Source organism: Pelodiscus sinensis, chromosome 1 (assembly GCF_049634645.1).
Source record: "Pelodiscus sinensis isolate JC-2024 chromosome 1, ASM4963464v1, whole genome shotgun sequence".
In the NCBI taxonomy this organism is placed as follows: domain Eukaryota; kingdom Metazoa; phylum Chordata; order Testudines; family Trionychidae; genus Pelodiscus; species Pelodiscus sinensis.
Genome location: NC_134711.1, coordinates 333,556,196 through 333,583,982, shown reverse-complemented (window position 1 = coordinate 333,583,982; position 27,787 = coordinate 333,556,196). Strand labels below are relative to the sequence as shown.

General features: G+C 47.2%; 2 protein-coding genes across 2 annotated transcripts; both read right to left on the bottom strand.

Moving 5' to 3' along the window:
- Positions 1 to 3,809: 3,809 nt before the first annotated feature.
- Positions 3,810 to 4,769, bottom strand: LOC102453210 (olfactory receptor 52M1-like). Its single transcript, XM_006113781.2, has one exon. It carries the CDS (start codon positions 4,767 to 4,769, stop codon positions 3,810 to 3,812), a length of 960 nt encoding a protein of 319 aa, XP_006113843.2.
- A 14,594-nt stretch (positions 4,770 to 19,363) lies between these two features.
- On the bottom strand, positions 19,364 to 20,323 carry LOC102453475 (olfactory receptor 52K2-like). The gene has a single exon (XM_006113782.4). It carries the CDS (start codon positions 20,321 to 20,323, stop codon positions 19,364 to 19,366), a length of 960 nt encoding a protein of 319 aa, XP_006113844.4.
- Positions 20,324 to 27,787: the final 7,464 nt, after the last annotated feature.

The window sequence follows — 27,787 nt, the reverse complement described above, 5'->3', positions numbered from 1 at the left end:
GTGAGCTCCCTGCTCCTGGGAGGTGGGAACTTCCCAACCTCACATCTGCTCCCACCCAGAGACCTGCCAACTGACCACAGCCAGGAGGGTCACTTGATAGGACCAGACATAGAACATGCAGCTCCTACAGAGTGTTCCTATGGGTGGAGGGCAGCCAGGACCTGCCTCAGGGGACGACCTCCCCTCCCATGATGCTGCTATGAGAAAAGGGGCCCTGTAGGCCGGTCAGAGCATTGAAAAGCCCTCCCCACCCCTCTGTACCACTCCCATCCCCGGGAACTGGGGCCCGTTTCTCCAGGGATCTCCAGCTCAGTAGTCACTCCACTGCGATGAGTCCCCCTCACAGGCTGTGGGAGGGAGCCGGGCAGCAGCTGCGGCCGTACCAGCCCCACGACTTTGGAGCAGCCTCCAGCCCTGTCTGTGAAGCTCCCTCTGCCCAGCAACCCCCCAGACAGGCTCACAGGGAGCTGGGTGCAGTTTGCAGCTGCAGGCGGCTGGAGGGGGCTGGCCAGGGACTGAGTTTTCCCTGGGTGACTGACCAGACTCATGTGTCCTGCCTCTGGCCCAGCTGGAGCAGCTCTCAGGGGCTGTGACACACAGACCACCCCTCGCGACGATGGCCACTTCATATCAGCCTGTGACAGGGGACGGTCACTATAGACCCCTGGGGGGGGGATTGTCATGTTGCTGGCAAGCTCACTGCCACTCGCCTTCCCTCTCTCTGGGGCGCCTCACCACACGGTCCTGCAGGGCCTGCTCCCTGGTCTGCCCCAACCAAGGCCCCCAGGTGAAATCACTGCCCATCCCCCGAGGAGCAGTACAGACACTGAGTCTCTTCAGGTCCAAGGCGAGTGTAGTTTTGGGCCCAGCTTCCTGGGATCCCCCTCCCCAAATGGAATCAGATCCCAATGAATTAGTTGGGTGAGCCCCCTATAGCAATCACAGGGAGAATGTGCCCACTGGTTTCTCCCCCAGGTAACAATTATATACACTGGGCTTGTACAAGTGATTTTATTAAATACAAGCAGTAGGGTATAACAAGCTATCGGTGAGAACAGGCCGAGCAAAGTAGTTTACAGACGTAAAATAACAGAAAACATGTAGCAAATTCTAACACTAAAACCTCAGTACAAAGTCAGTATAAACTCACCCTAAAACTTTTCTTATGCAGCTAAGGCTCCAAGACAAGAGGAATCTCCCCTTCCGTAGGGACTCCGGTTCCCTTCTCCCCGGTGTGCCAGCCAAAGACCAAGACTTGCTAGTTTCCTATTGTTTTAACAATTCCCACTTTTCCCTGAGAAGTTACCTGGCCACTCACTGCCAGCTGGGGCAGTCACTTGACTTCCTAAGACCAAGCACAGCTAAGAATTAAGATCAAAAACCTTTTTACATATGATTTGATTTGTCCAGTTTTTGAGAGGTCCCAGCATTGGAAACACCCTTGATGGCTTTCCATCACATATTTAAACCATGATACATTCCGCATGCCTCGTGTCTAACTTTACACACCAGAATGATACACACAGCAAAATAAGATACAGAGATCCAGCGGATTATGTCATGAAGATTGATAGATTACCTGAAGCAAAGCACCTTTGAGCTGTGTATATTTGGGCACATCTAGACTACATGGCTCCGTAGACGGAGCCATGTAGATTAGGGAGGTAGGCAAAGGGAAATGAAGCAGCAATTTAAATAATCGCCGCTTAATTTAAATTAAAATGGCTGCCGCACTGTGCTGATCAGCTGTTTGGCAACACAGCGCCGTAGTCTGGACGCACCGCGGTCGACATCCAGGGCATTTGTCATCCTCCTCATTGTGCCTCATGGGATGAGATTTACTGGGGAGGTCGACAAATGCCTTTGATGTCGACCACGGAGCATCCAGATTACAGCACCAAACAGCTGATCGGCACAGCGTGGCAGCCATTTTAATTTAAATGAAATGGTGATTCTTTAAATCGCTTCTTCATTTCCCTTTGCCGAGTAAACAAATCTACATGGCTCCGTTGATGGAGCCATGTAGTCTAGACATACCCTTTATGTCCATACGCCCATTTCATAAAGCATCGGGGCAAGGGAAGCTATCACAAACCCTTCTTCCACCTCACCCAATCCAGCACCTACCCACCCCCTATGTCTCCTATCTACCCCATGCAGTCAGCTTCCTCTCCCTCACTTTCCCAGCCCAGAAGGATAGAGGAGGATGCTGGGTTTCTGCCTCTACCTCTGCCTCTAGCCCCACTCCTGGCAGAGAAAGGCATCCCCAAACTCCCCTCCTCTCTGAGTCCCCTAAGCCAATTACACCCTCCCTCCTCTTCTACCTACAATGCCCTGCCCTACACATGTCCCTCTCAGCCACTTTTTCACTCTTTCTCTGCATTTTCTCCCCTCCCTACCTGCTGTCTGAGCTCCTCCGTTTGAAGCAGGCAGCTCTGTTTGAAGCTGCTGCTCAGAGAGATGCACCTTCCACAACCGACCAGCTGAGCTCCCTGCCTGCATGGGAGATCTTATCCTCTGGATGGGGATCATTCCATGGCTGCAAGGCTGGGCAGCTAACAGGGAACCTAGGCTGTGACCTGAGGCAGGAGACTGGGGAGAAGGAGGTGTCCAGGGTCCTGAAGTGGGTTTGGATGCAGGAGAGGTTCAGGAGCAGATGGAATGTCTGGAAGGGGGTTAGGAGCAGAGCAGGTGGGGATTATGACCTGGGGCAGAAGGGTAAGAGATGGAGCAGGGATTGGCTTGTGACTGGGGATAGGGGATTTGGGTGCATGGTGTGGGAGGGGTTTTTGACTTGAAGAATGGGTGTAGGAGGGAATGCAGGGTCTGCACTGGGAGGGGTATGGGTGCAAGAGCAGGGATGCAGCAGAATTTGGTTTCATGGGATAAGGCTGCAGGAGGGGGACAGAAGGTTGGGGAGAAGGAGCGTTCGGCTGGAGCCCAGCTGGTTCCTCAGCCAAGGTCCCTGCCTTCCATGCCCCTGTAGCAGCTCCGGAGGCCAAGTGTAGTTGGATTTCCACCCAATAGGAGCTGCAAGATTGTTTATGGTGCAGGTTCACAGAATTCAGCCTGGCAGAGGCTTCTCTGATTCTGGGCTGCATTAACAGGTGTGTTGTGAGCAAGACCCAAGAAATCATCTTCCGCTCTACTCTGCGCTGGTTAGGCAAAAATGTTCTGGGCGCCACATTTCAAAAAAGACGTGGAGAAATTGGAGAAGGTCCAGAGAAGAGCAACAAGAATGATGAAAGCTCTCGAAAACATAACTTATGAAGGAAGACAGAAAAAAGGGGGCTTGCTTAGTTTGAAAAGAGAAGATTAAAAGGGGACAGGATAGAGGTTTTCAGGTAAAGGGTGTCACAAGGAGGAGGGAGAAAACTTGCTCTTCCTGGCCTCTGAGGATAGAACAAGAAGCACTTGGGTTAAACTGCAGCAAGGGAGGTATAGGTTGGACATTAGGAAAAACTTCCTCACTGTCAGACTGGTTGAACACTGGAATAAATTGCCCAGGGAGGTTGTGTAATCTCCATCTCTGGAGATATTTAAGAGTAGGTTAGATAAATGTCTATCAGGGATGGTCTAGACAGTACTGGGTCTTGCCATGAGGGCAGGGGACTAGACTTGATGACCTCTCAAGGTCCCTTCCAGTCCTAGTGTTCTATGATTCTATGATTCTGTCATAAGACACCCTGACCCAGCACAGTAAGGGAAGGACATATTGGTCTGACTGCAAATTACATGATTCAGGGAAGGGGGCCCAGCACTATCTTACCAGAAAGAGAAGCAAGAAGCTTGGTCTGAAAGCCAGAGCCCTAGGAGAAAACTTTAAACTGTTTCCGAGTAATGAGCCAGAGCAGCTGGTTCCGTATTTGTTTGCTCTTCACCCCATAGATGATGGGGTTCAGCATGGGGGGCAGCACGAGGTACATATTGCCAATGAGAACATGGACATGCAGGGGAAAGTTCTGTCCAAAACGGTACATGAGGGAGGAGAAAAGTGTTGGGATGTAAAAGATTACGATGGCGCAGATGTGTGAGCCACAAGTTAAAAAAGTCTTGAATCGGGCCTCCTTTGTAGGGAGTCTGAAGATGACCCTGAGGATCTGCATATAGGAAACGGCAATAAATATCGCATCCAGACCCAACACACAGAACAGCATAAAGAGCCCGTAGTAACTACTGACGCGGGTGTCGCCACAGGCCAGCTTCACCACAGCCATGTGGGCACAAAAGGAATGAGAGATGATGTTGGTTCTGCAATATGACCATTGCCTCACCAGCATGGGGTAAGGCAACACAACTACACTACTGCGCAGCACCACAGCCAGGCTAATCTTGGCCACCACAGGGTTTGTCAGGATGGTGGAATGTCGCAGGGGATGGCAGATGGCCACATAGCGATCCAACGCCATGGCCACGAAAATCCCAGACTCGATCACTGAGAAGCACTGAATGAAGTACAGCTGGGTGAGGCAGAGACTGAAACTGATCTCCCTGGAATTGAACCAGAAGATTGCCAGCATTTTGGGCAGAGTGGACGTGGTCAGAAAGAGGTCGGTGACGGCCAGCATGCACAGGAAATAGTACATGGGCTCATGGAGGCTAGGTTCTGTCTTCACGATGAACAGGATGGTGAAGTTCCCCAAGATGGCCATGGCATAGATGAGAGAGAAGGGGATGGAGATCCAGACGTGGGTCGCCTCCAGACCAGGAATGCCCAGTAGAATGAAGGTGGAGGGGTTGGTGAAGTCGGTTGTATTAGAATATGACATGGAGCAGGGAAGAAGGTTTCTCCTGCATGTAACGTACGTTCACCTTTTAATGCTCAGGCTCCAGAGTGGTGGTCACAGTACCTGGATGGAGAGACGGTGTTAATAGGAGATATCAGATGTCCTACCGGAGACTTTTAATGGCTGCATCACATTCTTTCCTCTTCACACTGTGAAAAGATATTTCCATTATTCAAAAATAAATCATTAACAATTGACACTACTTATGAGAATTCCATATTTTATCTCTCAGTATTTCCTATGGATAATCATGAGGGAATATATAATAGGTGCTAGACAGTAACAGGGCTATGAATATGTGTTTCCCTCAATGCTCCTTACTGAAAAGAAAACTGGGAGAGAGATTCATGTCATACGGATTTCCCATTGACCTGGTTACTCAAAAAATGAGAACGGAAATTTTTTTTTTTGACAAGTCAAGTGCCAGGGGAACCCCGCAACTAGAACACAATTCAGGGGAAAGTCATGGCTTTTAGTGACAGCAGTGTTATGCAAATAGCGTTCAAAGCAAACAGAATCGTCAGATACTCCTGTGATGCTCTTGGATTGTTATTGGAACATATGATTGGGAATGTCTAGTCGGTTCGTCAAGAAACATTCAATGGACAATGGAGCTTGGGAGGCAGCCAACTCGAGTGAACATTTTCCTGCAAACCTTCGGTCTGGAGCGTGAGCCAAGGCGTCCACCCGCACAGAACCGAGCCATGCATGTGTCAGCCACGCACCCACTAGGTATGGGGCACTGTCTGTGGGGTGGCACTGAGGCCAGTTCTAGAGAACTGGGACTGAGTCTGCTCTACAACATCAGCCTTGTGCACTGAGATCCCAGGTTTGGTTCTGCCTCTTGACATCACCCATGGAAAAGTGACGGACTTATGTAACTCCAAGCTCCATCTTGGAATGTGCTTTGCACAGTGAGCACATGACTGAGGATATATAAAGAGCCCTCTATTTTGCCTTGAATCCTGCTCCTTAGGTCTACAGGATTTGCACTGAAGCTCTGAATAAAGGACTGTCTACACATCCCAGGTGCTCCGGGAACAGGACTTAGCCCAGCATTTTATCCCACCACTGCTACAAGCCTGCACCAGATCTTTGCAATTCGTGAATGTAATTGACTCCTTGAACAATTACAAATTTTTCTTTCTTTCTTTCTTTCTTTCTTTCTTTCTTTCTTTCTTTCTTTCTTTCTTTCTTTCTTTCTTTCTTTCTTTCTTTCTTTCTTTCTTTCTTTCTTTCTTTCAACATTGGCTTTTATGATGAGGTAACTGGCTTTGTGGACATGGGAAAGTCAGTGCATGTGATACACTTTGGCTACGTCTAGATTGGCGTGATTTTCCGCAAATGCTTTTAATGGAAAAGTTTTCCGTTAAAAGCATTTTCAGAACAGAGTGACTAGATTGGCACGGACACTTTTCCGCAAAAGCACTTTTGGCGGAAAAGCGTCCGTGGCCAATCTAGACGCTCTTTTCCGCAAAAAAGCCCCGATTGCCATTTTCGCGATCGGGGATTTTTTGAGGAAAACAAATCTCAGCTGTCTACACTGGCCCTTTTGCGCAAAAGTTTTGTGCAAAAGGGACTATTGCCTGAACGGGAGCAGCATAGTATTTCCACAAAAAGCACTGATTTCAAATCAGGGCTAATAGAAAGTCAGTGCTTTTGCGGAAATTCAAGCAGCCAGTGTAGACAGCTGGCAAGTTTTTCCGGAAAAGCGGCTTATTTTCTGGAAAAACTGGCCAGTCTAGATACAGCCTTTGACGTTAGCAAAGCTTTTGATATGGTCCCCCAAAATATTCCTGCCAGCAAGTTAAGGAAGTATGGATTGGAAAAATGGGCTGTAAGATGGATAGAAAGCTGGCGAGACTGTCAGGCCCAACGGGTGGTGATCAAAGGCTCGATGTCAGGTTAGTGGTCGGTTTCCGGCAGAGTGCCCCAAGGATCTCTTCTAGGGTCGGTTTTGTTCAATATCTTTATTAATGACCTGGATGAAAGGCTGGATTGCACCCTCAGCAAGTTTACAGATGACACTAAGTTAGCAGGAGAGGTAGATACACTGGAGGGCAGGGACAGAGTCCAGAGCAACCTAGACAGATTAGAGGATTGGGCCAAAATAAATCTAATGAGGTTCAACAAGCACAAGTGTAGAGTCCTGTACTTAGGACAGAAGAATCCCAAGCATTGTTACAGGCTGGGGACTGACTAGCTAAGGAGTAGTTCTGCACAAAAGGACCTGGGGGTTACAGTGGATGAGAAGCTGGAGATGAGTCAACAGGGTACCCTTGTAGCTAAACAAGCTAATAGCATAATGGACTGCATTAGTAGGAGCATTGCCAACAAAACTAGGGAAGTGATTATTCCCCTTTATTCGGCTCTAGGGAGGCCACATCTGGAGTAGTGTGTCTAGTTCTGGGGCCCCCACTATAGAAAGGATGTAGACACATTGGGAGGTTCCAGCAGAGGGTGACCAAAATGATTAGGGGGCTGGAGCACATGACCTACGAGGACAGGCTGAGGGATTTGGGTTTGTTTAGTCTGCAGAAGATAAGAGTGAGGGGGGATTTGAGAGCAGCCATCAGCTTCCTGAAGGGGGGTTCTAAAGAGGCTGGAGAGAGGCTGTTCACAGTCGTGACAGATTGTAGAACAAGGAGCAATGGGCTCTAGTTACAGTGGGGGAGATCTAGGTTGGATATTAGGAAAAACTATTTCCCTAGGAGGGTGGGGAAGCACTGGGCTGGCTTCCCTAGGAAGCGGGTGGAGTCTCCTTCCCTAGAGGTTTTTAAGTTCCGTGTTGACAAAGTCCTAGCTGGGTTGATTTATTTGGGATTGGTCCTGCTTTGGGCAGGGGGCTGGACTTGATGACTCCTAAAGTCTCTTTCAGCCTTAGGATTCTATGGTTCTATAAAGATTTAGGGTTGAGATCCTAAAGTCATAAATTGACCTCGGAATGTGGCTGGTGCTTTGGAATCAGAAGAACTATTGAAATCTGATGGGATTGGTTTTCGTAACATCTCTCTACAAGGAGTGTCGCTGGTGCTGGCCCAGGATCCCTGAAATGTGGTGCCCAGAACCAGGCAGATTTAAGAGGTTTTTCTTCCTGGGAGGTTTCCATTGTACCAGGGGTGAATATTCACATAGAGAACGCGCACGACACAGTGTCAATAGACCATGGGCAAAGTGGACTGAAAACTGGTTAACTTAGAGATCTGAGAAAGCCATTGCCAACGGGCCATTGTCAGTGAATGGGGCTGTTCCTAGGGGAATTCTGCAGGGGTCCGTGCTTGGCCTGATGTTGTTCAATATTTTCATCAATGATCTGGAAGTCAATAGAAAATAGAAACTCACTGCAGGTAAATTGTGCGTCACCCAAAGCCAGGCTGAGAGGTGTAACCTTGAGGCCGGAGCCGGCACGTTGATTGAGGGGATGAAGAGGGAATGTAGGACAAACCCCTACACCAGGGCACTGAGTTATGGAGCACAAGGACCCTCAATGGGATTACGGTCATAGCGCAGACCCAATTCCTTGTGAGCTCCTAGTGCGATGCACGGGCCAAAAGGCGGATGGAATCCTAGGATGCAGAAATAGGGGAGGGGTGAGTTGGAGCATGGGGAGGATTTTCCTTCAGCACTCGGCACTGGGGAAACCAACGTTGGGCAGTCCCAGGGTTGGCAGTTCACAAGGGATGTTGTGAAACTGGACAGGCTGTGGAAAAGAGCCACCCGAATGATTAGAACCCGGGGAAAATTCTGGTCGCTGGGAGGCTGAAAGAACTTCATTGACTTATTGTAAATTGTGAAGAGGTGAGTTAAAACTTGGAGAGGCTTTCATCATGAGGGACAGCTCAGTGGTTTGAGCTTTGGCCTGCTAAACCTGGGGTTGTGTGTTCAATCCTTGAGAAGGCCATTTGGGGAAAAAATTGTCAGGGGTGGTACTTGGTTCTGGTGTGAGGGCAGGGGACTGGACTTGATGACCTTTCAAGGTCTTTTCCAGTTCTAGGAGATTGGCGATCTTCATTAATTTAATTTCTGCACGTGGCACTGGTGAAACTAAGAGCATGCAGCCCTGGGTTCGGCATTTCACAAGGGATGTTGAGAAACTGGAGAGGCTGTGGAAAAAAGCCGCACAAACGATTGGAACCCGGGGAAAATTCTAGTCACTGAGAGGCTGAAAGAACTTCATCGATCTATTGTAAATTGTGAAGATGGGCTCTTAATCTACTCGAGTAGAGCAGAAAATGACCCAATCGGGGGGAGCTAAAATCTCACATTTTGCTGTTAGTAATAAGGGCATGGAGGGTGAGTGACTAGTGGAATCAACTGCAAAGTGACACAGTGGATTCTCCAACCGCCCATCTCTGCAGATCGAGACTGAGAAGGATTTGCAGGCTGTTCTCATGCCCCCTCTAATCTCCACATCTCACAACTAGACACCACCAGTTCTCTCAGCTGTCCTTGTTACACACAGCAACAAAACAACCAAATCCACGCCCTGAGCGCTAGGACTATTTCAGCCTAAGCCCGGTGTCAGCAGCATGAGAGCAACAGCCAAATGCTCCCTTTGACTTCGATAGCAGTGCTCCAGGGGTTGGGTTGCCTGTGCTGCTGGGAGCACCCTGTTGCAGAGATATTTCATGTCCCACTGAAGCAGTGGTACGTAAGTGTTGATAATCCCTGAGGCAGATCTTCTGTCAGGTATCTAAAACATGGCTACAAGCAGAAGAGGGAAAAGTATTCCCCTTAACCTCCGAGGCTAGGACAAGAAGGCGTGGGCTTAAATTGTAGTAAGGCAGGTTTAGGATGGACTTGGGGGAAAATTTCCTGTCACGGTCGTGAAGCACTGGAATAAATTGCCCAGGAAGGTTGTGGAATCTCGATCACTGGAGATATTTAAGAGCAGAAGAAAGTTTAAAAATAACAAATACTCTTGCAGCACCTTAGAGACTAACAAAAATGTCGATGCTTTAGGGGGTGGCCGAGTTAGTCTGTACAGGATACACTTAAAAAACAAAACCTGGTCTGGTAGCACTTTATAGACAAACAAAACATGGAGATGGGATCATGAGCTTTTGTGGGCACAGCCCACTTCTTCAGATGACTGGAGTTTTAAGTTTCGGATGTGAAGACCCAAAATCAATAGGGGAGAAAGGAGAAGGAAAAAAAGAAGGGGGAGGACGGGAAACAAGGAGCAGCGGTTATGAAAAACTCAAAGGGAAAAAGAGGAAGGCAGAACAGGCAATCAGTAAGTACCTGAAGATTGGATAGTGAAAACGAAGCAGATAAGGATCAAAGTCAATAGATGGGGGGATACTAACACAGGAATCTGCATAAAGATTTGTTTGCACCTTCATTGGGTGTTAGGTTGGTAATCGCATTCATGGTATGTAGATGTTATTCATGGGCACAACCCACTTCTTCAGATGAATGGAGTTTAAGGGGTCCAAGTTCCCAATAAATAGCACAGAATCTAACCACACACATCACCACATCTGAGGCTCATATATCGGCACATCCACTCATGTGATCTATGCCATCAAGAGCCAGCAATGCCCCTCTGCCACGGATATTGGGCCAAACTAGACAGTCTCTGTGAGAAAGGATCAATGGACACAGAGCAGATATTCGAAAAGGCAACACACAGAAACCTGTTGGGGAACATTTTAACTTACCCGGACACTCACTAATAGATCTCAAAGTGACCATATTATTGCAAGCCAATGACAAAAAACTGCTTGAAAGGGAAGCGGCAGGGCCTAATTTCATTTACTGGAGGAGTTCTGTTGTTTTCTTTGTAGGCCCTACAAAGTTCATGTACAAGTTTGAAAGCTACAATAGAGGTTTAAACAAAGACCTTAACTGGATTCCCCGCTATCGCCCACATCCTAATGACATAAAAAGCCAAACACCAGATACTTCAGAGTCCTTACAACCCTCTCTCTCAGCTTCATTTACATGGAGACTCACTGACTATTTTTTTCCCATTTTTTTCTCCTATCTTTTCCCTCCCCATCCTCTTCCTTTCTCTGAAATTTATTTAGAACTTAGACCCTTTAAACTTCATTCATCTGAAGAAGTGGGTGGTGCCCATGAAAGCTCAAGATGTCGTCTACATTGTTGTTAGTCTCCATGGTGCTACAAGACTACTCAGATTTGTTAAAGTCTTTTTTTTTTCCAGTTACAGTCTAAGATGGCTACCCGCTGAAAATTTAAGAGCAGGTTAGACAAACACCTGTCAGGGATGATCTAGATGGGGCTTCATCCTGCAATGAGGGCAGGGAACTGGACTCGATGAACTTTCTGGTCCCTTTCTCTTCTATGTTTCTATCTAATGGTGTAATCTCATCTAAAACCCTATGAATCTGTCCAAAAACAAAGTAGATCTGGCATCTGTTTTCACTTTGTTCCACTTTACGTGAAGAAGAGAACACTCCGCTCCATTGAATGTGAACATGTAACACTGCTAAAAGAAGTCTGTTTACATAACCGTATTTGGCCTGTGGAACTTCTTGCCACAGACATTATTGGATTGAAGTGCTTACGTGAAAGGGATTCACTGATGGATTGGCCACGGTTGGTGGCACTGGTCAGACCGACTTGTGTGAAGGCTTCCTGACACCTTCAGTGAGAAAACCTCGTTTCTAGCTGTTTGCACATTTTCTAAAAATTTCCCAGGTGGGGTGTCTGGTTGAGGCTGCCTGAGGCTCCAGGGCCGTTCTCTCTCAGGGTAACCCGAGCAAACTATGGGCCAGGGGCTCAGAATTCCACCTTGTCTGGAATATGAAGGAATGCCTGTCACCCCGAAGGGTCCCCATTGCCTCTGACAAGCAGCCACCTCAGGGCTGGAGGTGTCACCGGGGTTGGGCCGGGCTGCAGAGAAGAGAGGGGAGCTCCGCAACAAGGGATTCTTACCTGGGAATCCTGAGAGGAACGCGTTTTCCTCAGGCAGGCGTGTGCCCCTCCCGTCAGCCCAGAGTCTGCAGCAGCTTCCTCTGCTGAGAGCCGAGGCAGGGTGGGCGCTGGTTATAACATGGCTCTGGGCAGCCCGGTGGGGTTTGCTCAGATGCCAGAGGAGAAGTGGGACCTGAATGTAAACCAATTGTAAACCAGCCTGTCTGTGCCCCTGGGCTATTTACCCAGCTACAGACACAACGAGTAATTAAGGGACCTTCCCAGAGGTAGCTGAGAACTCCTAGACTCTGCACTGAGTCAGCAAGGAATTGTCTCCTCTGAGCATTTGTGTATTTTTAAAATTGTGCTGATTAAGAACAAAAATAACAAGGTTTAATGTGTAGCTCTCCCTGGGGTGTGATACCTTCTAAATGCCAAGAAGAGATGGGTAGATAATAGACACACAGATCTGGACACAGAAGTGTGACAGGAGACACAAGACTTTTTTGCAGAAACATGGGGCTCTCGTTAAGGTATCAAACATCAGTAACGCTCATCAGTAACCATCATGACCCTGTGCAGCCCCTTGCACTGTAGGATCTTAGAATCATACAATCATAGAGCTGGAAAAGACCTTAGGCAGTCATCAAGTCCAGCCCCCTTCCCAAGGCAGGGCCAATCCCAACTCTTGAAAAGCCCCAGTAATGTCAGTGCGTCAGTATGGACACAGTCCCATTCCACCGATAGGAAAACTGAGGCATAGTGGGATGTGAATTATCCAAGGTCACCCAGAGCAAAACAGGCCAGACGACAGAGAGAATCCAGGAGCCCTGCCTTCCCGGCCATACCCAGGCTCTGTCAGTGCTGTGGAGAGGGAAATGGACTCCCAGTCCCGTGGGGATTGGTGCTTGGGCAGGTGGCTGAGGAAAGGCTGGATGAGGAAGCCTGAGCCTGAACCATACTCTCAAGGTGAATTCCAGAACTAGCTGGGGTTTGTGAGCTCCCTGGGCCTGGGAGGTAGGAACTCCCTGACCTCACGTCTCCTCCCACCCAGAGACCTGCCAACCGGTCACAGCCATTGGCGCCTCTTCAGGGGAACACACTTAGAAAATGCAGTCATCTGAAGAAGTGGGCTGTGCCCACAAAAACTCATGATGCCATCTACATGTTTTATTAGTGCAACCAGATAACTTGTTTTTTAAGTTTATCCTGTTCAGACTAACTCGGCTTCCCCTCTGAAGCTTTGAATCATTTTGTTTCTCTTGTCTGGACCTCTAATTTCCACATCTTTCCTGAAATGCGGTGCCCAGAACTGGACACAATATTCCAACTGAGGCCTAACCAGCGCAGAGTAGAGCGGAAGAATGACTTCTCACATTTTGCTTGCAACACTCCTGTTAATGCCTCACAAAATCATGAAACAAAAGACAGGACTATGTAGCACTTTAAAGACTAACAAGATGGTTTATTAGGTGATGAGCTGTCGTGGGCCAGACCAAAGATTGCTTCATTGGCTGCCTAGGAAGGGCCCGCATGCACGAGGAATGTGCCTTTGGGCGCTTGAAGGCGCAGTTCAGGTACCTCCTGACCAGACTCAGTGTGAGGGAACACAACATCCCCGAGGTGATCTCCGCTTGCTGTGTTCTCGACAACATCGTGGGAAGGAGGGGAGGGGTGACAGTCCTTCCGGCGTGGGAGGCAGAGGCTGGCTGGGAGGGATGGGCTGTGTGTATCCTGTGAGAGCAAAACTTCCAAAGGGAAAAGCTGCACCTCACAAGGGAAAAGCCAGGAAAGCCCTTTGAAGAATTCCAAACAGAGGGAATTGGGGAATGGTCTAATTATTGTGGGAAGCTTTCCTGGTGTTTACACCCCCATTACAGAACGTGTTGCTGATGATATTTCTGGATACCCCCTTTGTTTTTAAAATGTTACCTTTAGGCCTGACAGGTTCTTTGTCCCAGGATCAGGCCCAATATTCAATTATTCTGTGGTTGGGATCCCAGATGGGCACAGATGCAACACTCACACTATAGGAACTCCTGAATATATGTCGTTTATTAATATATTTAACACAGTCGCAAACACCCCAATTTCATAAGCTAGATAGGTTATGTCCATCAATATTTCCATACCCAGTACTCACGCTACTCCTACTAGAACAACCGAGGTGTTAGCCGTCATCTTCCTCCTCACCGGAACCTTCCCCGTCCTCACCACAGCCTCATTCTCTCACCCCCAAAGACTCTGTCTCCTTCTCCTGCCGCCCCTAGGCTGGGATGCCTCTTTTATCATCTGTTATTCTGGTGGTGTTATATCTGATGCGTATTCAGTAGGGGATGTTTCCTTTTCTCCTTATTTGTATTTCCTCACCTTACTAATGGTGAAGTGTCTTTTTCTATTAGGTCATTGATCTCAACTTAGTATCGTAAATGTCAATTTGTTACCATGGGCATTTTGTGGTTGTCTATCACAATTGATAATGAATATAATGAAGCAAGTAATTAAGGAATCCATCTGCAAACATCTGGAAGATAAGAAGGTCCTCATGTCAGGAACCAGTACATCTAGACTATCCTTGATAGATGTCTATCTAACTTGCTCTTATATATCTCCAGAGATGGAGATTCCACAACCTTCTTAGGCAATTTATTACAGGGTTTAACCATCCTGACAGCGACGAAGTTTTTCCTGATGTCCAACCTAAACTTCCCTTGCTGCAATTTAAGTCCATTGCTTCTCGTCCTATCCTCAGAGACCAAGAAGAACAATTTTTCTCCCTCCTCTTTATAACACCTTTTTGGACACTTGAAAATTGCTATCATGTCCCATCTCAGTCTTCTCTTTTCTAAACTAAACAAGCTCAATTCTTTCAGTCTTCCCTTATAGCTCATGTTCTCTAGACCTTCCATCATTGTTGTTGCTCTTCTCTGAACCTTCTCCAATTTCTCCACATCTTTCTTGAAATGTGGTGCCCAGAACTGGACACAATACTCCAGTTGAGGCCTATCCAGCGCAGAGTAGAGCGGAAGGATGACTTCTCGTGTCTTGCTCACAACATGCCTGTTAATGCATCCCAAAGTCATGTTTGCCTTTTGTTCACAATAGTGTCATATTTGTGACTCATATTTAGCTTGTTGTCCACTATGACCCGTAGACTCTGTAGGACTCTTTCCTAGACAAGTATCAGGGCTATCCATGTTAGTCTGAAACTACAAAAACAACGAGAAGTCCTATGGCACCTTATAGACTGAAGGGTATGCGTACACCTGCACACTCTTTCCAGAGAGAGATGCAAATGCAGCTGAGTGAAATTGCAAATGAAGCGTGGATTTGTATTTCCCACACTCCATTTGCATAATCACGTCTGGGCGTTATTTCGAAAAAAGAAACGCTGTCTAGACGTGGTTATTTCAAAAGAAAAGCCTTCTTTCAAAATGACCCTTACTCCTTATAAAATGAGGTTTAAGGGTAATTTTGAAAGAAGGGTTTTCTTTCGAAATAACCGTGTCTAGATAACGTTTTCCCTCCAAAATAATGCCTAGATGTGATTATGCAAATGAAGTGTGGGAAATTCAAATCCATGCTTCATTTGCAATTTTGCTCAACTGCATTTGCATTTCTCTGTCGAAAGAGGAATGCCGTGTAGACATACCCTAAAAGATTTATTGGAGCATAAGCTTTCGTGGGCAAAGACCCACGTCCTTCCTAGATAGTCACTTCCCATTCTGTATGTGTGAAACGGATTGTTCCTTCCTAAGTGGAGCACTTTGCACTTGTCCTTATTAAACGTCAACCTATTGACCTCTGACCGTTTCTCCAGTTTGTCCAGATCATTTTGAAATCTGACTCTTTCCTCCAAAGCACTTGCAACCCCTCCCAGCTTGGTATCATCTGCCAACTTAATAAGCGTACTCTCTATGCCATCATCTAAATCGTTGATGAAGCTATTGAACAGAACTGGCTGTGGCACAGGTAAAGCCGGGGTATCTAAGGGGATTTGGTTGCTGGCCAGAGGGCAGCTGAACTACTCTGTGTAAATGGTTTGGTGCTTTATAGAGGAGGACCTGCCGTCTTGAGCTGTAAGTTGCCCTGGTTCTAAGCAATTTGACCAGATTTGACCTTCTCAATGGTGCCCCCAGACCAACCTGTTACATGACGTGAGGTTACAACTGATAAGCAGCTAACAAAGTCACGGTGCAGGGACTAGACCCTTGAACTGGGAGCCTGTATTGTTAGGGAAATCGAGGTACTATGAACCGTCTGTGGTTATTTACATTTTGTCAGATGTAGACCATATGCTCTGATGGTTACTGGATGTTGCTACAGCTGTGGCCAGAAAGATTAAGAGGAAATTCTTACTTTTCAATGAAAATTGTATAAGAATTTCATTTTCTATACTTCGTTTGCAATGTGTTATAAGCTGCCTGTGTAACCAATGCACTTAATCGGGAGCGATCTCTTTAAGAGACCCCTGTGGGGGAGGTAGGAGTGAGTTGATTGTTACTGTTGCAGGGCAGATTCAGCCTCCACCCAGAAGCTTCTGGAGTTGGGTCCAGTAATTTGAGGTCAGACGTCATGAGCAAGCAGGCAGGGCAGATGCTTTTCTATGGCTTGTGGGAGCTGGAAGAAGCTAAGCCAGGAGCAGCGAACTGGCTGCTGCTCCTCACTCTGCAGCACTTGGCAGCAGGTAGAGATGTTGTTAACCCTGCACCAGTGATCACGGGCAATGCTACTTAGAGCTACGAGAACCTGGGAGGGGCAATAACGTGTGTTAATTGTTGGCTTTAAATGCTGTTTTGATTGTCGTCAAACTGGTCTAGTTCACTTTCTCAGTCCGTGGGGTTCTTCATCTCCTCTGTAAATGTAGCAACGGGGAAAAGAGTCATTTCTATTTTGTTGTTCTCAGGGTTTTTTTGTATTTTCTTGTAACAGGGTTTCTTGAAGTCTGTTCACTTGGGAGCTAACTGACTAGTTAATCAGTGAGCTGCCTGCCTAGCAGTGACCATAGCAGAGGAAAAGTCTGCCTGGACTCCAACTGAGGATTCCCTACAAGCAAGTGTAGAGAGAGAGTTCAGACTCAGCATATGGTACAGATTTGATATCATGGGCTTAAACGGAGACATTGGTGAACCAAATCTAAGCTCCTGAGAACTCTCAGTCTTTTCTTATTGGCTGTGTCTAGACTGGCCAGTTTTCCCGGAAAATCAGCCACTTTTCTGGAAAAACTTGCCAGCTGTCTACACTGGACGCTTGAATTTCTGCAAAAGCACTGACTTCCTACTGTAAGAAATCAGTACTTCTCGCGGAAATACTATGCTGCTCCTGTTCAGGCAAAAGTCCCTTTTGCACAAAAGGGCCAGTGTAGACAGCTGAGATTTGTTTTGCGCAAAAAAGCCCCAATCACAAATATGGCGATCGGGGCTTTTTTTGCGCAAAAGTGCGTCTAGAGTGGCCATGGACGCTTTTCCGCAAAAGTGCTTTTGCGGAAAAGCGTCCGTGCCAATCTAGACGCTCTTTTCTGAAAATGCTTTTAACGGAAAACTTTTCCGTTAAAAACATTTCTGGAAAATCATGCCAGTCTAGACACAGCCACTGTGTTTGAGTGGACGGAATTGTTCAAATTTCACTTTCGGTTGTCTCTTTACGTATGTTTACTGTAATTATAGATATTATTTGCCGGCTATAAAATACCTGTGTTCTGTTGTAAGAATTAGATTATTTGTTTCGTCATAAGATTTCTATAAAGTTATTTAATTCAATTCATTATTTTAGTTTCTTTTGGAACTTGAATATAGGGAGGCTGACCCTGGGCAATCCTTGCTAAAATTCTTTCGTCTGAACTCTGAGTCTCCAGTACTGCTTTGGATGTGGGGGTTTCTTTAGACACTGGAGAAGGGCAGTGAAGTCTGGCCCAGCCAAGGTTGCAACTACAAACTTCGTTATGTATAATTAACTAATGTTATGTGATGAAGACATGCAGCAGAGCTAATATTCTCCTATATTTAACTCAAAAACCCACCGGATGAGGTAAAACATGGGTGTAAATGGTTTGGCACCTTATAGAGGAGGACCTCTGCTCTTAGGCTGTAAGTTGCCCTGGTTCTAAGCAATTTGCCCAGAGCTGACCCTCTCAATGGTGCCCCCAGACCAGCCTGTTATATGACCTGAGATTAGAACTGATGAGCAGCTAACAAACTCATGGTGCAGGGACTAGACCCTTGAACTGGGATCCTGTATTGTTAGGGAAATGGAGTTAATACAAACAGTCTGTGGTTATTTATATATTGTCAGATGTAGACCATATGCTCAGATGGATACTGGATGTTGCTACAACTGTGGCCTGAAAGATTAAAAGGAAATTCTGACTTTTACATGAAACGTGTATAAGAATTTCATTTTCTATACTTTGTTTGCAATGTGTTATAAGCTGCCTGAAAGCTTCGTTATGTATAATTAACTAACGTTTATGTGAAGAAGACATGCAGCAAGCCGAGCTAAGATTCTCCTATATTTAACTCAAAACCCCACTGGGTGAGATAAAATATGCGTCTGATTTATTAAGTACAGCACGACAGGTTGCAAGTGATAAGAAGTGACAGGAATCTGGTCAAAGCTGGTTACCTAAGGGATCAAACAAATTCACCATCTATGACATGGGACTTGCACCAACAGTGTCTCTCCCTGGCTGATGACACAGGCAGGCTCACAAGTTCCTGAGGCAGCGGCTCCATCCACGCTGCAGGCCATGTTCCCCTCTCCCACTCAACTTCCTTCGTCCCCCAGAGCTTCGTTCGTGCTCTGAATTGTGGGGGCAAAGACAAGTGATGATGTCACCCCCCATCTTCTACCGTCTCTGCCAGCTGGCTGGAAATTCTGTTCTTGAGGCACGAGGGTTCCACCCTTTGGCCAAACCTTCTCCGTTTTCTCCAAGCTCCCTCTGAGGAGGCTTCCTTCCATCTTCCCTGCATGACGCTGACACTGTCTAGAGATGGCGTTGTCCTACCTTAGTGGACCCCTACTTCCGTGACTCGCACAGAGCAAGACTTCCCACTCAGTTGGCTTTTTTGTCTGCGTGCCAGGCAGGGTTGCCAGCTACTTGGCATTGAACAGGACAGTCTCACTGAAAAGGAGACCAGTCTTTGTTGGGGTCTCTAAAGGCAGATGGGAGGCGTAGGGTCATGGACCCAGGACTGTCCTATTCAGAATAATGCCATCCAGGCAGGTAGGTTCCTGGCCAGGCTGCAGAAGCTCCTCTCCAGCCCCAGAGCAGAGGGAACCCAGCTGCAGCAGGGATGGAGGTGGGGAAGATCCAGCCAGTGACACGAGGAGGGAAGTGAAAAGAAGTGGCCAAGGACTGGCTGATGGTGGAGGAAGGGGCAAAAGGGGAGGGGCACATTGGACTAGCTGGGGAAGAGGTAGGGGCTATGGGGAAAGAAGCAAGCCAGGACACAGGGCCTGGGGAATAGGTGGGTGGGGACAGAGCCCTGGGCACCAGCGGCTGACAATGTGAAGGACTGTAACCCTGAGAGTTACGGAGCCATACGCAGACTGATTCAGCCATGGGTCACCCTGGTCCAGCAGAATAAGGGAAGGATACAACATTGGTCTGACTGCAAAGGTTGTGATTTAGGGAAGGGGCCCAGCACCATCTTACCACTCAGTGAAGCAAGGAGCTTGGTCTGAAAGCCACAGCCCTAGGAGAAAACTTTAAACTGTTTCTGAGAAATGAGCCAGAGCAGCCTGCCCCAGATCTGTTTGGTCTTCACCCCATAGATGATGGGGTTTAGCATAGGGGACAGCAGGAGGTACATGCTGCCAATGAGAACATGGACATGCAGGGGAAAGTTCTGTCCAAAACGGTACATGAGGGCAGAGAAAACAGTTGGAATGTAAAAAATTACAATGGCGCAGAGATGTGAACCACAAGTCCAAAAAGTCTTGAATCGGGCTTCCTTGGTGGGGAGGCTGAAGATGGCCCTGAGGATCTGCATGTAGGAAATGGCAATAAATACCAAATCCAGACCCAACATGCAAAACAGCACAAAGAGCCCATAGTAGCTACTGACGCGGGTGTCGCCACAGGCCAGCTTCACCACAGCCATGTGGGCGCAAAAGGAATGAGAGATGATGTTGGTTCTGCAATATGACCATTGCCTCACCAGCAAGGGGTAGGGCAAAACAACTACGCTACTGCGCAGCACCACAGCCAGGCTAATCTTGGCCAACACAGGGTTTGTCAGGATGGTGGAATGTCTCAGGGGATGGCAGATGGCCACGTAGCGATCCAACGCCATGGCTGCCAATATCCCAGACTCGATCACTGAGAAGCACTGAACGAAGTACAGCTGGGCGAGACAGGCACTGAAACTGATCTCCCTGGAATTGAACCAGAAGATGCTCAGCATCTTGGGCAGGGTGGATGTGGTCAGAAGCAAGTCGGTGATGGCCAGTATGCAGAGGAAATAGTACATGGGCTCATGGAGGCTCGGCTCTGTCTTTACAATGAACAGGATGGTGAGGTTCCCCAAGATGACTATGGCATAGATGGCACAGAAGGGAATGGAGATCCATACATGGGCCTCCTGCAGGCCAGGAATGCCCAGCAGAATGAAGGTGGAAGGGTTGGTGAAGTCAGTTGCGTTCGAATATGACATGGAGCAGGGGAGAAAGGATCCGAAGATGAGGCTGGATGGTGTCTCCTTCATATACCGTATGTTCTCTTGACTCACTTTATATGCCCAGACTCTACGGTGCAGTTCACAGTACCTGGATGGAGAGATGATGTTAACAAGAGACATCACATGCACTACAGGAAACTCTTTTCATGGGTGAAGCACATTCCCTGCACAGTAAAAAGACATTTTCATTATTCGGAGATATGATTCATTAACCGCTGAGCCTACTAATGACAAGTCCATATTTTATGTGTCAGTATTTACTATACAGAATCATGTGGGAAAATGTAACATGTGCCAGAGGGTAACAGGGCTGTGGATTCATGTTTTCAATCATTGCCCCTTACTGAAAAGAAACCCTGAAGAGACAGTCATGTCGTACAGATTCCCCATTGACCCGGTTTCTCAAAATATGAGAATGGGGAAAAAATACAAATCTTTGACAAGTCAAGTGCCAGGGAAAACCCCCAATTAGAACACACTTCAGGGGAAAGTCCTGGCTGTTAGTGACAGCAGTGTTACAGAAATAGCATTCAAAGCAAACACAATCTTCAGATACCCCTGTGATGCTCTTGCATTGTAATTGGAATACGCAGAGCACTGCTGACTCCACTACAATACATTGGAAATAAATGTAGCGCAAAGTCTGCCAGTGAGATGTCTCCCAAGAGCTCATGGTTGGCTGGTTATGGGTGTCCTATCTGTGTTATGCATATCCTGGTTATGGTTATACCATTTGAATGTTGTGCAAATATTATGCATATATATGTCCTTCATTATACAAACTTTAGCTGTGGGTCTGTGTGTCAGAGGTAACCTCCCGGAGTAGCACCCACAGGATCATTAGCCAGTGTGTTGGGAAAGTCTAGTTATGTTTATAAGTTCTTCAAGAAACATTCAATGGATAATGGAGCCTGGGAGGCAGCAAACTCGCCCTAACTCTTTCCTGCAAACTCTCCGTCTGGAGAGTGGGTCCGAGCGTCCACCCATGGAGAAAGCAGCCAAGCACGTGGAAGCCACACACCCACTGGGTGTGGGTCACTGCCCATGGGGTGGCACTGAGGTCACTTCCAGAGAGATAAGAATGAGTCTGTTCTACTGCCTCAGCCTCATGCACTACAGTCTCAGGGTCCGTTCTGCCTATTGGTGTTACCCGTGGAAAGTGACTTACTCTTGTGCCTCCAAACCCCACCTTGGGATGTGCTTCGCACAGTGAGCACAATGGGAATCCAACCCCATGGCTGAGGGTACGAAAAGCGCCCTGGAAATCCCTCCATTTGTCTTGGATCCTGCTCCTCACGTCTACAGGATCCGTCCTGAAGCTTTGAACAAAGGACTGTCCACCAATCCCAGTTGCCCCGGGAACAGGACTTAAGCCAGCGGCTTATCCCATCCCTGCTACAAGCCTGCACCGAGATCTTTGCAATTGGTGACTGTAATTGACTCCTTCACCAATTATAGCTTTCTTTCTTTCTTTCTTTCTTTCTTTCTTTCTTTCTTTCTTTCTTTCTTTCTTTCTTTCTTTCTTTCTTTCTTTCTTTCTTTCTTTCTTTCTTTCTTTCTTTCTTTCTTTCTTTCTTTCTTTCTTTCTTTCTTTCCCTTTACATAAAGATTTAGAATTTAGATCCTAAAGGCTCCAGCAGGTTTGTGGGAAAGTCATAAATTGACCTCGGAATGTGGCTGGCTTTTTTAATCTGATGGGATTGGTTTTCGTTACATCTCATCTTTACAAGGAGTGTCGTTGGTGCTGCCCCAGAATACCTGAAATCTGGTGCCCAGAACCAGGCAAATTCAACAGATTTTTTGTCCTGGGAGGGTTCCACTGTACAAGGGATGAATATTCACATAGAGAATGCGCACTGCACAGTGCCAATAGAGCATGGGCAAAGTGGACTGAAAACTGGTTAACTGAGAGATCTGAGAAAGCCATTGCCAATGGGCCACTGTCAGTGAATGGGGCTGTTCCTAGGGGAGTTCGGCAGGGGTCCGTGCTTGGCCTAATGTTGTTCAATATTTTCATCAATTATCCGGAAGTCAATCAAAATAGAAACTCACTGCAGGTAAATTGTGGGTGACCCAAAGCCAGGCTGAGTGGTGTAATGTGGAGGCCGGGGCTGGCAAATTGACTGAGGGGATGAACTGAGAATTCAGGATAAATGCATGGACCAGGGCACTGAGTTATGGAACGCAAGGACCCTAAATGGGATTAAGGTTATAGTGCAGACCCAATTCCTTCTGAGCTCCTAGTGCAATGCACGGGCCAAAGGGCGGATTCAATCCTAGGATGCAGAAACAGGAAAGGGGTGAGTTGGAGCATGGGGAGAATTTTCCCTCTGCACTTGGTACTAGGGAAACCAACCTTGGGCAGTCCCGGGGTCAACATTTCACAAGGGATGTTGAGAAACTGGACAGGCTGTGGAAAAGAGCCACCCGAATGATTAGAACCCATGGAAAATTCTGGTCACTGAGAGGCTGAAAGAACTTCATCGATCTAACGTAAATTGTGAAGATGGGTCTTTAATCTAGCTGAGTAAAGCAGAAAATGACCCAATTGGGCGGGGGGAGCTAAAATCTCACAAGTTGCTGTTAGTAATAAGGGCACGGAGGGTGAGTGACTAGTGGAACCAAGTGCAATGGGACGTGGTGGGTTGTCCAACCGCCCGTCTCTGGACATCCAGACCGAGAAGGATTTGCAGGCTGCTCTCATGCCTCCCTTAATCTCCACATCTCACAACGAGACACCACCAGTTCCCTCAGCTGTCCTTGTTACACACAGCAATAAAACAACCAAATCCGCACCCTGAGCGCTTGGGCTATTTCAGCCTCACTCTGGTGTCAGAAAAATGAGAGCAACAGCCTAATGCTCCCCTTGACCTCATTAGCAGCGCTCCAGGGGTTGATTTGCCTGTGCTGTCGGGAGCACACTGCTATCAAGATGGGTCCTGTCTCCACTGAAGCGGTGGCATTTAAGGGTCGATAATCCCTGAGGCAGATCTTCTGTCAGGTATCTAAAACATGGTTACAATCAGGAGAGGGAGAAGTATTCCCCTTAACCTCTGAGGCTAGGACAAGAAGCCATGGGCTCAAATTGCAGGAAGGCAGGTTTAGGTTGGGCATTAGGAAAAACTTCCCACCCGTCGGGGTGATGAAATACTGGAATCAAATGTCCAGGAAGATTATGGAATCTCCATCATGGGAGACATTTAAGAGCAGAAGACAGTATAAAAATAATAAATACCCTTGCAGAACCTTAGAGACCAACAAAAATGTAGATGCTTCAGGGGATGGCTGAGTTAGTCTGTACAGGATACACTTAAAAAACAAAAACTGGTCTGGTAGCACTTTATAGTGAAAACAAAGCAGATAAGGATTAAAGTCAATAAATGGGGGGATACTAACACAGGAATCTGCATAAAGATTTGTTTGCACCTTCATTGGATGTTAGGATGGTAATTGCATTCATGGTATGTAGATGTTAATCATGGGCACAACCCACTTCTTCAGATGAATGGAGTTTAAGGGGTCCAAATTCCCAATAAATAGCACAGGACCTAACCACATACACCACCACATCAGAGGCTCATATAACTGCACATTCACCCATGTGATCTATGCCATCAAGTGCCACCAATGCCCCTGTGCCACGGATATTGGCCAAACTGGACAGTCTCTATGAGAAAGGATTAATGGACACAAATCCGATATTCGAAAAGGAAATTCACAGAAACCTGTTGGGGAACATTTTACCTTACCCGGGCACTCACTAATAGATCTCAAAGTGACCGTATTATTGAAAGCCAATTAAAAAAAACCTGCTTGAAAGGGAAGCGGCAGGGCCTAATTTCATTTACAGGAGGAGTTCTGTTGTTGTCTTTGTAGGCCCTACAAAGTTCATGTACAAGTTTGAAAGCTACAATAGAGGTTCAAACAAAGACCTTAACTGAATTACCCGCTATCGCCCACATTCTAATGACATAAAAGGACAAACAGGAGGTTCTTCACAGTCCTTACAACCCTCTCTATCAGCTTCATTTTCATAGAGACTCATTGACTATTCTTTCCCCATTTTTTTCTCCAACGTTTTCCTTCCTCATCCCCTTCCTTTCTCTGTTCTTTATTTAGAAATTAGACCCGTTAAATTTCATTCATCTGAAGAAGTAAGTGGTGCCCATGAAAGCTCAAGATACCATCTCCATTTTTGTTAGTCTCTAATGTGCTGCAAGACGACTCATAATTTTTAAAGACTTTTTTTTCAGTTACAGATTAAGATGGCTACCCTGCTGAAAATTAAGAGCAGGTTAGTCAACCAGCTGTCAGGGATGATCTAGACGGGGCTTGGTCCAGCCGTAACGGCAGGGAACTGGACTCGATGACCTTAATGGTCCCTTTCTCCTATGTTTCCATCTAATGGTCTAATCTCATCTAAAACCCTATGAATCTGTCCATAAACAAAGTAGATCTGGCATTTGTTTTTACTTTGTCCCACTCCACATGAACAAGGGAACACTCCACTCTATTGAATGTGAACATGTAACACTGCTAAAAGAAGTCTATTTACATAACCGTATTTGACCTGGTGAACTCCATGCCACAGACATTTTTGGATTGAAGTGCTTAGCTGAAAGGGATTCACTGATGGCCTGGCCATGGCTGGTGGCACTGGTCAGACCGACTTGTGTGAAGGCTTCCTGACACCTTCAATGAAAAAACTTAAATTCCAGCTGTTTGCACATTTTCCAAAAGTTTCCCAGGTGGGGTGTCTGGTTGAGGCTGTCTGATGCTCCAAGCCCCAGGTCCCTAGTGCCCCTGACTAGCAGCTACCTCAGAGCCAGGTGGGCCAGGCTTCAGAGATGAGAGGGGAGCTCCTCAGCAAGGGATTCTTACCTGGGAATCCTTAGATAGAAGCGTCTCCCTCTGGCAGGCGGGTGCCCCTCCTGTCAGCCCGGCATCTGCAGCAGCTTCCTCTGCCGAGAGCCGAGGCAGGGTGGGCGCTGGTTATAACATGGCTCTGGGCAGCCCAGTGCGGTTTGATCGGACACTGGGGAGAAGTGGGACTCGATTGTAAACCAGCTGGAGACCAGCCTATCTGTGCCCCTGGGCTATTTATCCAGCTGTAGGCATAACGAGTAATTAAGGGACTTTCCCAGGGGAGATGAGATCTCTTGGGCTCTGGGCTGAGTCATGGAGTAATTGTCTGCTCTGAGCATTTGTGTGTTTTTAAAATTGTGCTGATTAGGAAAAAAAATAACAAGGTTTAATGTGTAGGTCTCCCTGGAGTGTGATGCCATGTAAATGCCAAGAAGAGATGGGTAGATAATAGAGACCCAGATCTGGACACAGAAGTGTGACAGGAGACACAAGACTTTGTGGGCACATGGGGCTCTTGTTAAGATGTCACACATCAGTAACGCTCATCAGGAACCAGCATGATCCTGTGCAGCCCCTTCCAAAGAAGGATCTTAGAATCATAGAATCAAAGAGCTGGAAGACACCTCAGGAGGACAACAAGTCCAGCCCCTTCCCAAGGCAAGACCAATCCCAAGTCTTGAGAAGCCCAGTATGTCAGTATGAACATAGCCCCACGTTCACACAGCCCTGCTGGGGGCGGGGCGGGAAATGGGCTTGTCCTGGGGTGTTTTTTGGAGAGGGCTCGGCGACCTGCAAAGGGCTAACCCTAACCCTAACCCCTCTGATTCTCTGTTTTGGATCTTTGTTTGTCTCCTTCTGTGGGTGGGTCATAAACACCAGCCTGCTGTACAGGGTCATCCATATGGGAGCCCCGGAGTCCCATTGTGGCTGGATTTTCCTCCCAGGGCTTCTCCAACTGCGGGCAGGGCTCTTGATGGAACCACATCCTCATCTGTGCCCCCAACCACCGGGCAGCACACTATATAAATCGCAAGGGATACTTTTCTATGATCCTGCAGGCCCTGGTGGGTCACAGAGGACAGTTCATGGACATTTTCATTGGCGGGTCAGGGAAGGTGCAAGATGCCCAGGTCTTCCTTAACTCCAGCCTGTACCACAAGCTGGAGGCTGTCACTTTCTTCCCTGAGCATAACATCAGGGTCAGGGACATTGAGATGCCACTGTGCATCAGGGAGACATGGTCTGATAAAGCTATAAAGCCATGGCTGATGAAGCCATAAAGCAACCACCTGAACCAGTCCAATGACTGCTTCATTGGCTGCCTGGGAAGGGCCCGCATGCACGGAGAATGCGCCTTTGGGCACTTGACGGCGCAGTTCAGGTGCCTCCTGACCAGCCTCAATGTGGTGGAACACAAAATCCCCGAGGTGATCTCCACTTGCTGTGTTCTCTACAACTTCGTGGTAGGAGCGAGGGGTGACCATCCTTCCGGGGTGGGAGGCAGAGGCTGGCTGGGAGGGATGGGCTGTGTGTATCCTTTGAGAGCAAAACTTCCAAAGGGAAAAGTTGCACCTCACAAGGGAACAGTAAGGAAAGTCCTTTGAAGAATTCCAAGCAGATGAAAGTGGGGGAATGGCCCAGCTCTTGCGGGAAGCTTTCCTGCTGTTTACACCACACATTACGGAACGTGTTGCCTGATCTGAGACTGCTGATGATATTTTCGGATACCCCCTTCGTTTTTTACATTTTTCCTTTAGTGCTGACAGGTACTTTGTCCCAGGATTAGGCCCAATATTCAATTATTCTGTGGTTGGGAACCTTGATGGGTACAGCTGCAACACTCACACTATACAAACTCCTGAATATATGTAGTTTATTAACATATTTAACACAGTCACAAACACCTCAATTTCATAAGCTAAATAGGTTATGTCCATCAATATTTCCATACCCAGTACTCACACCACTCCTACTAGAACAACCGAGGTGTTAGCCATCGTCTTCCTCATCACCGGAACCTTCCCCGTCCTCACCACAGCCTCATTCTCACACCCCCAAAGACTCTGTCTCCTTCTCCTCCTGCCCTGAGGCTGGGATGCCTCTTTTATCATCTATCAGAGGGGTAGCCGTGTTAGTCTGAATCTGCAAAAGCGACGAGGAGTCCTGTGGCACCTTATAGACTAACTGAAGTGTAGGAGCATAAGCTTTCGTGGGCAAAGACCCACTTCGTCAGATGCATGTAGTGGAAATTTCCAGAGGCAGGAATAAATATGCAGGCCAGGATCAGGCTGGAGATGACCAGGTGGATCCAATCAAGGAGGATGAGGCCCACTTCTAGCAGCTGATCTGGAGGTGTGAATTCCAAGAGAATAGAAGCTGCTTTTGTAGTTAGCAAGCCATTCACAGTCTTTGTTTAATCCAGAGTTGATTGTGTCAAACTTAAAGATGAACTGTAGCTCAGCAGTTTCTCTTTGAAGTCTGGTCCTGAAGTTTTTTTTGCTGCAGGATGGCTACTTTTAGATCTGCAATTGTGTGTCCAGGAAGATTGAAGTGTTCCCCTACAGGTTTTTGTAT

Excerpts from the sequence above, each read along its gene's own strand:
- LOC102453210 (XM_006113781.2), bottom strand. The coding sequence starts at position 4,769 with ATGTCATATTCTAATACAACCGACTTCACCAACCCCTCCACCTTCATT.
- LOC102453475 (XM_006113782.4), bottom strand. The coding sequence starts at position 20,323 with ATGTCATATTCGAACGCAACTGACTTCACCAACCCTTCCACCTTCATT.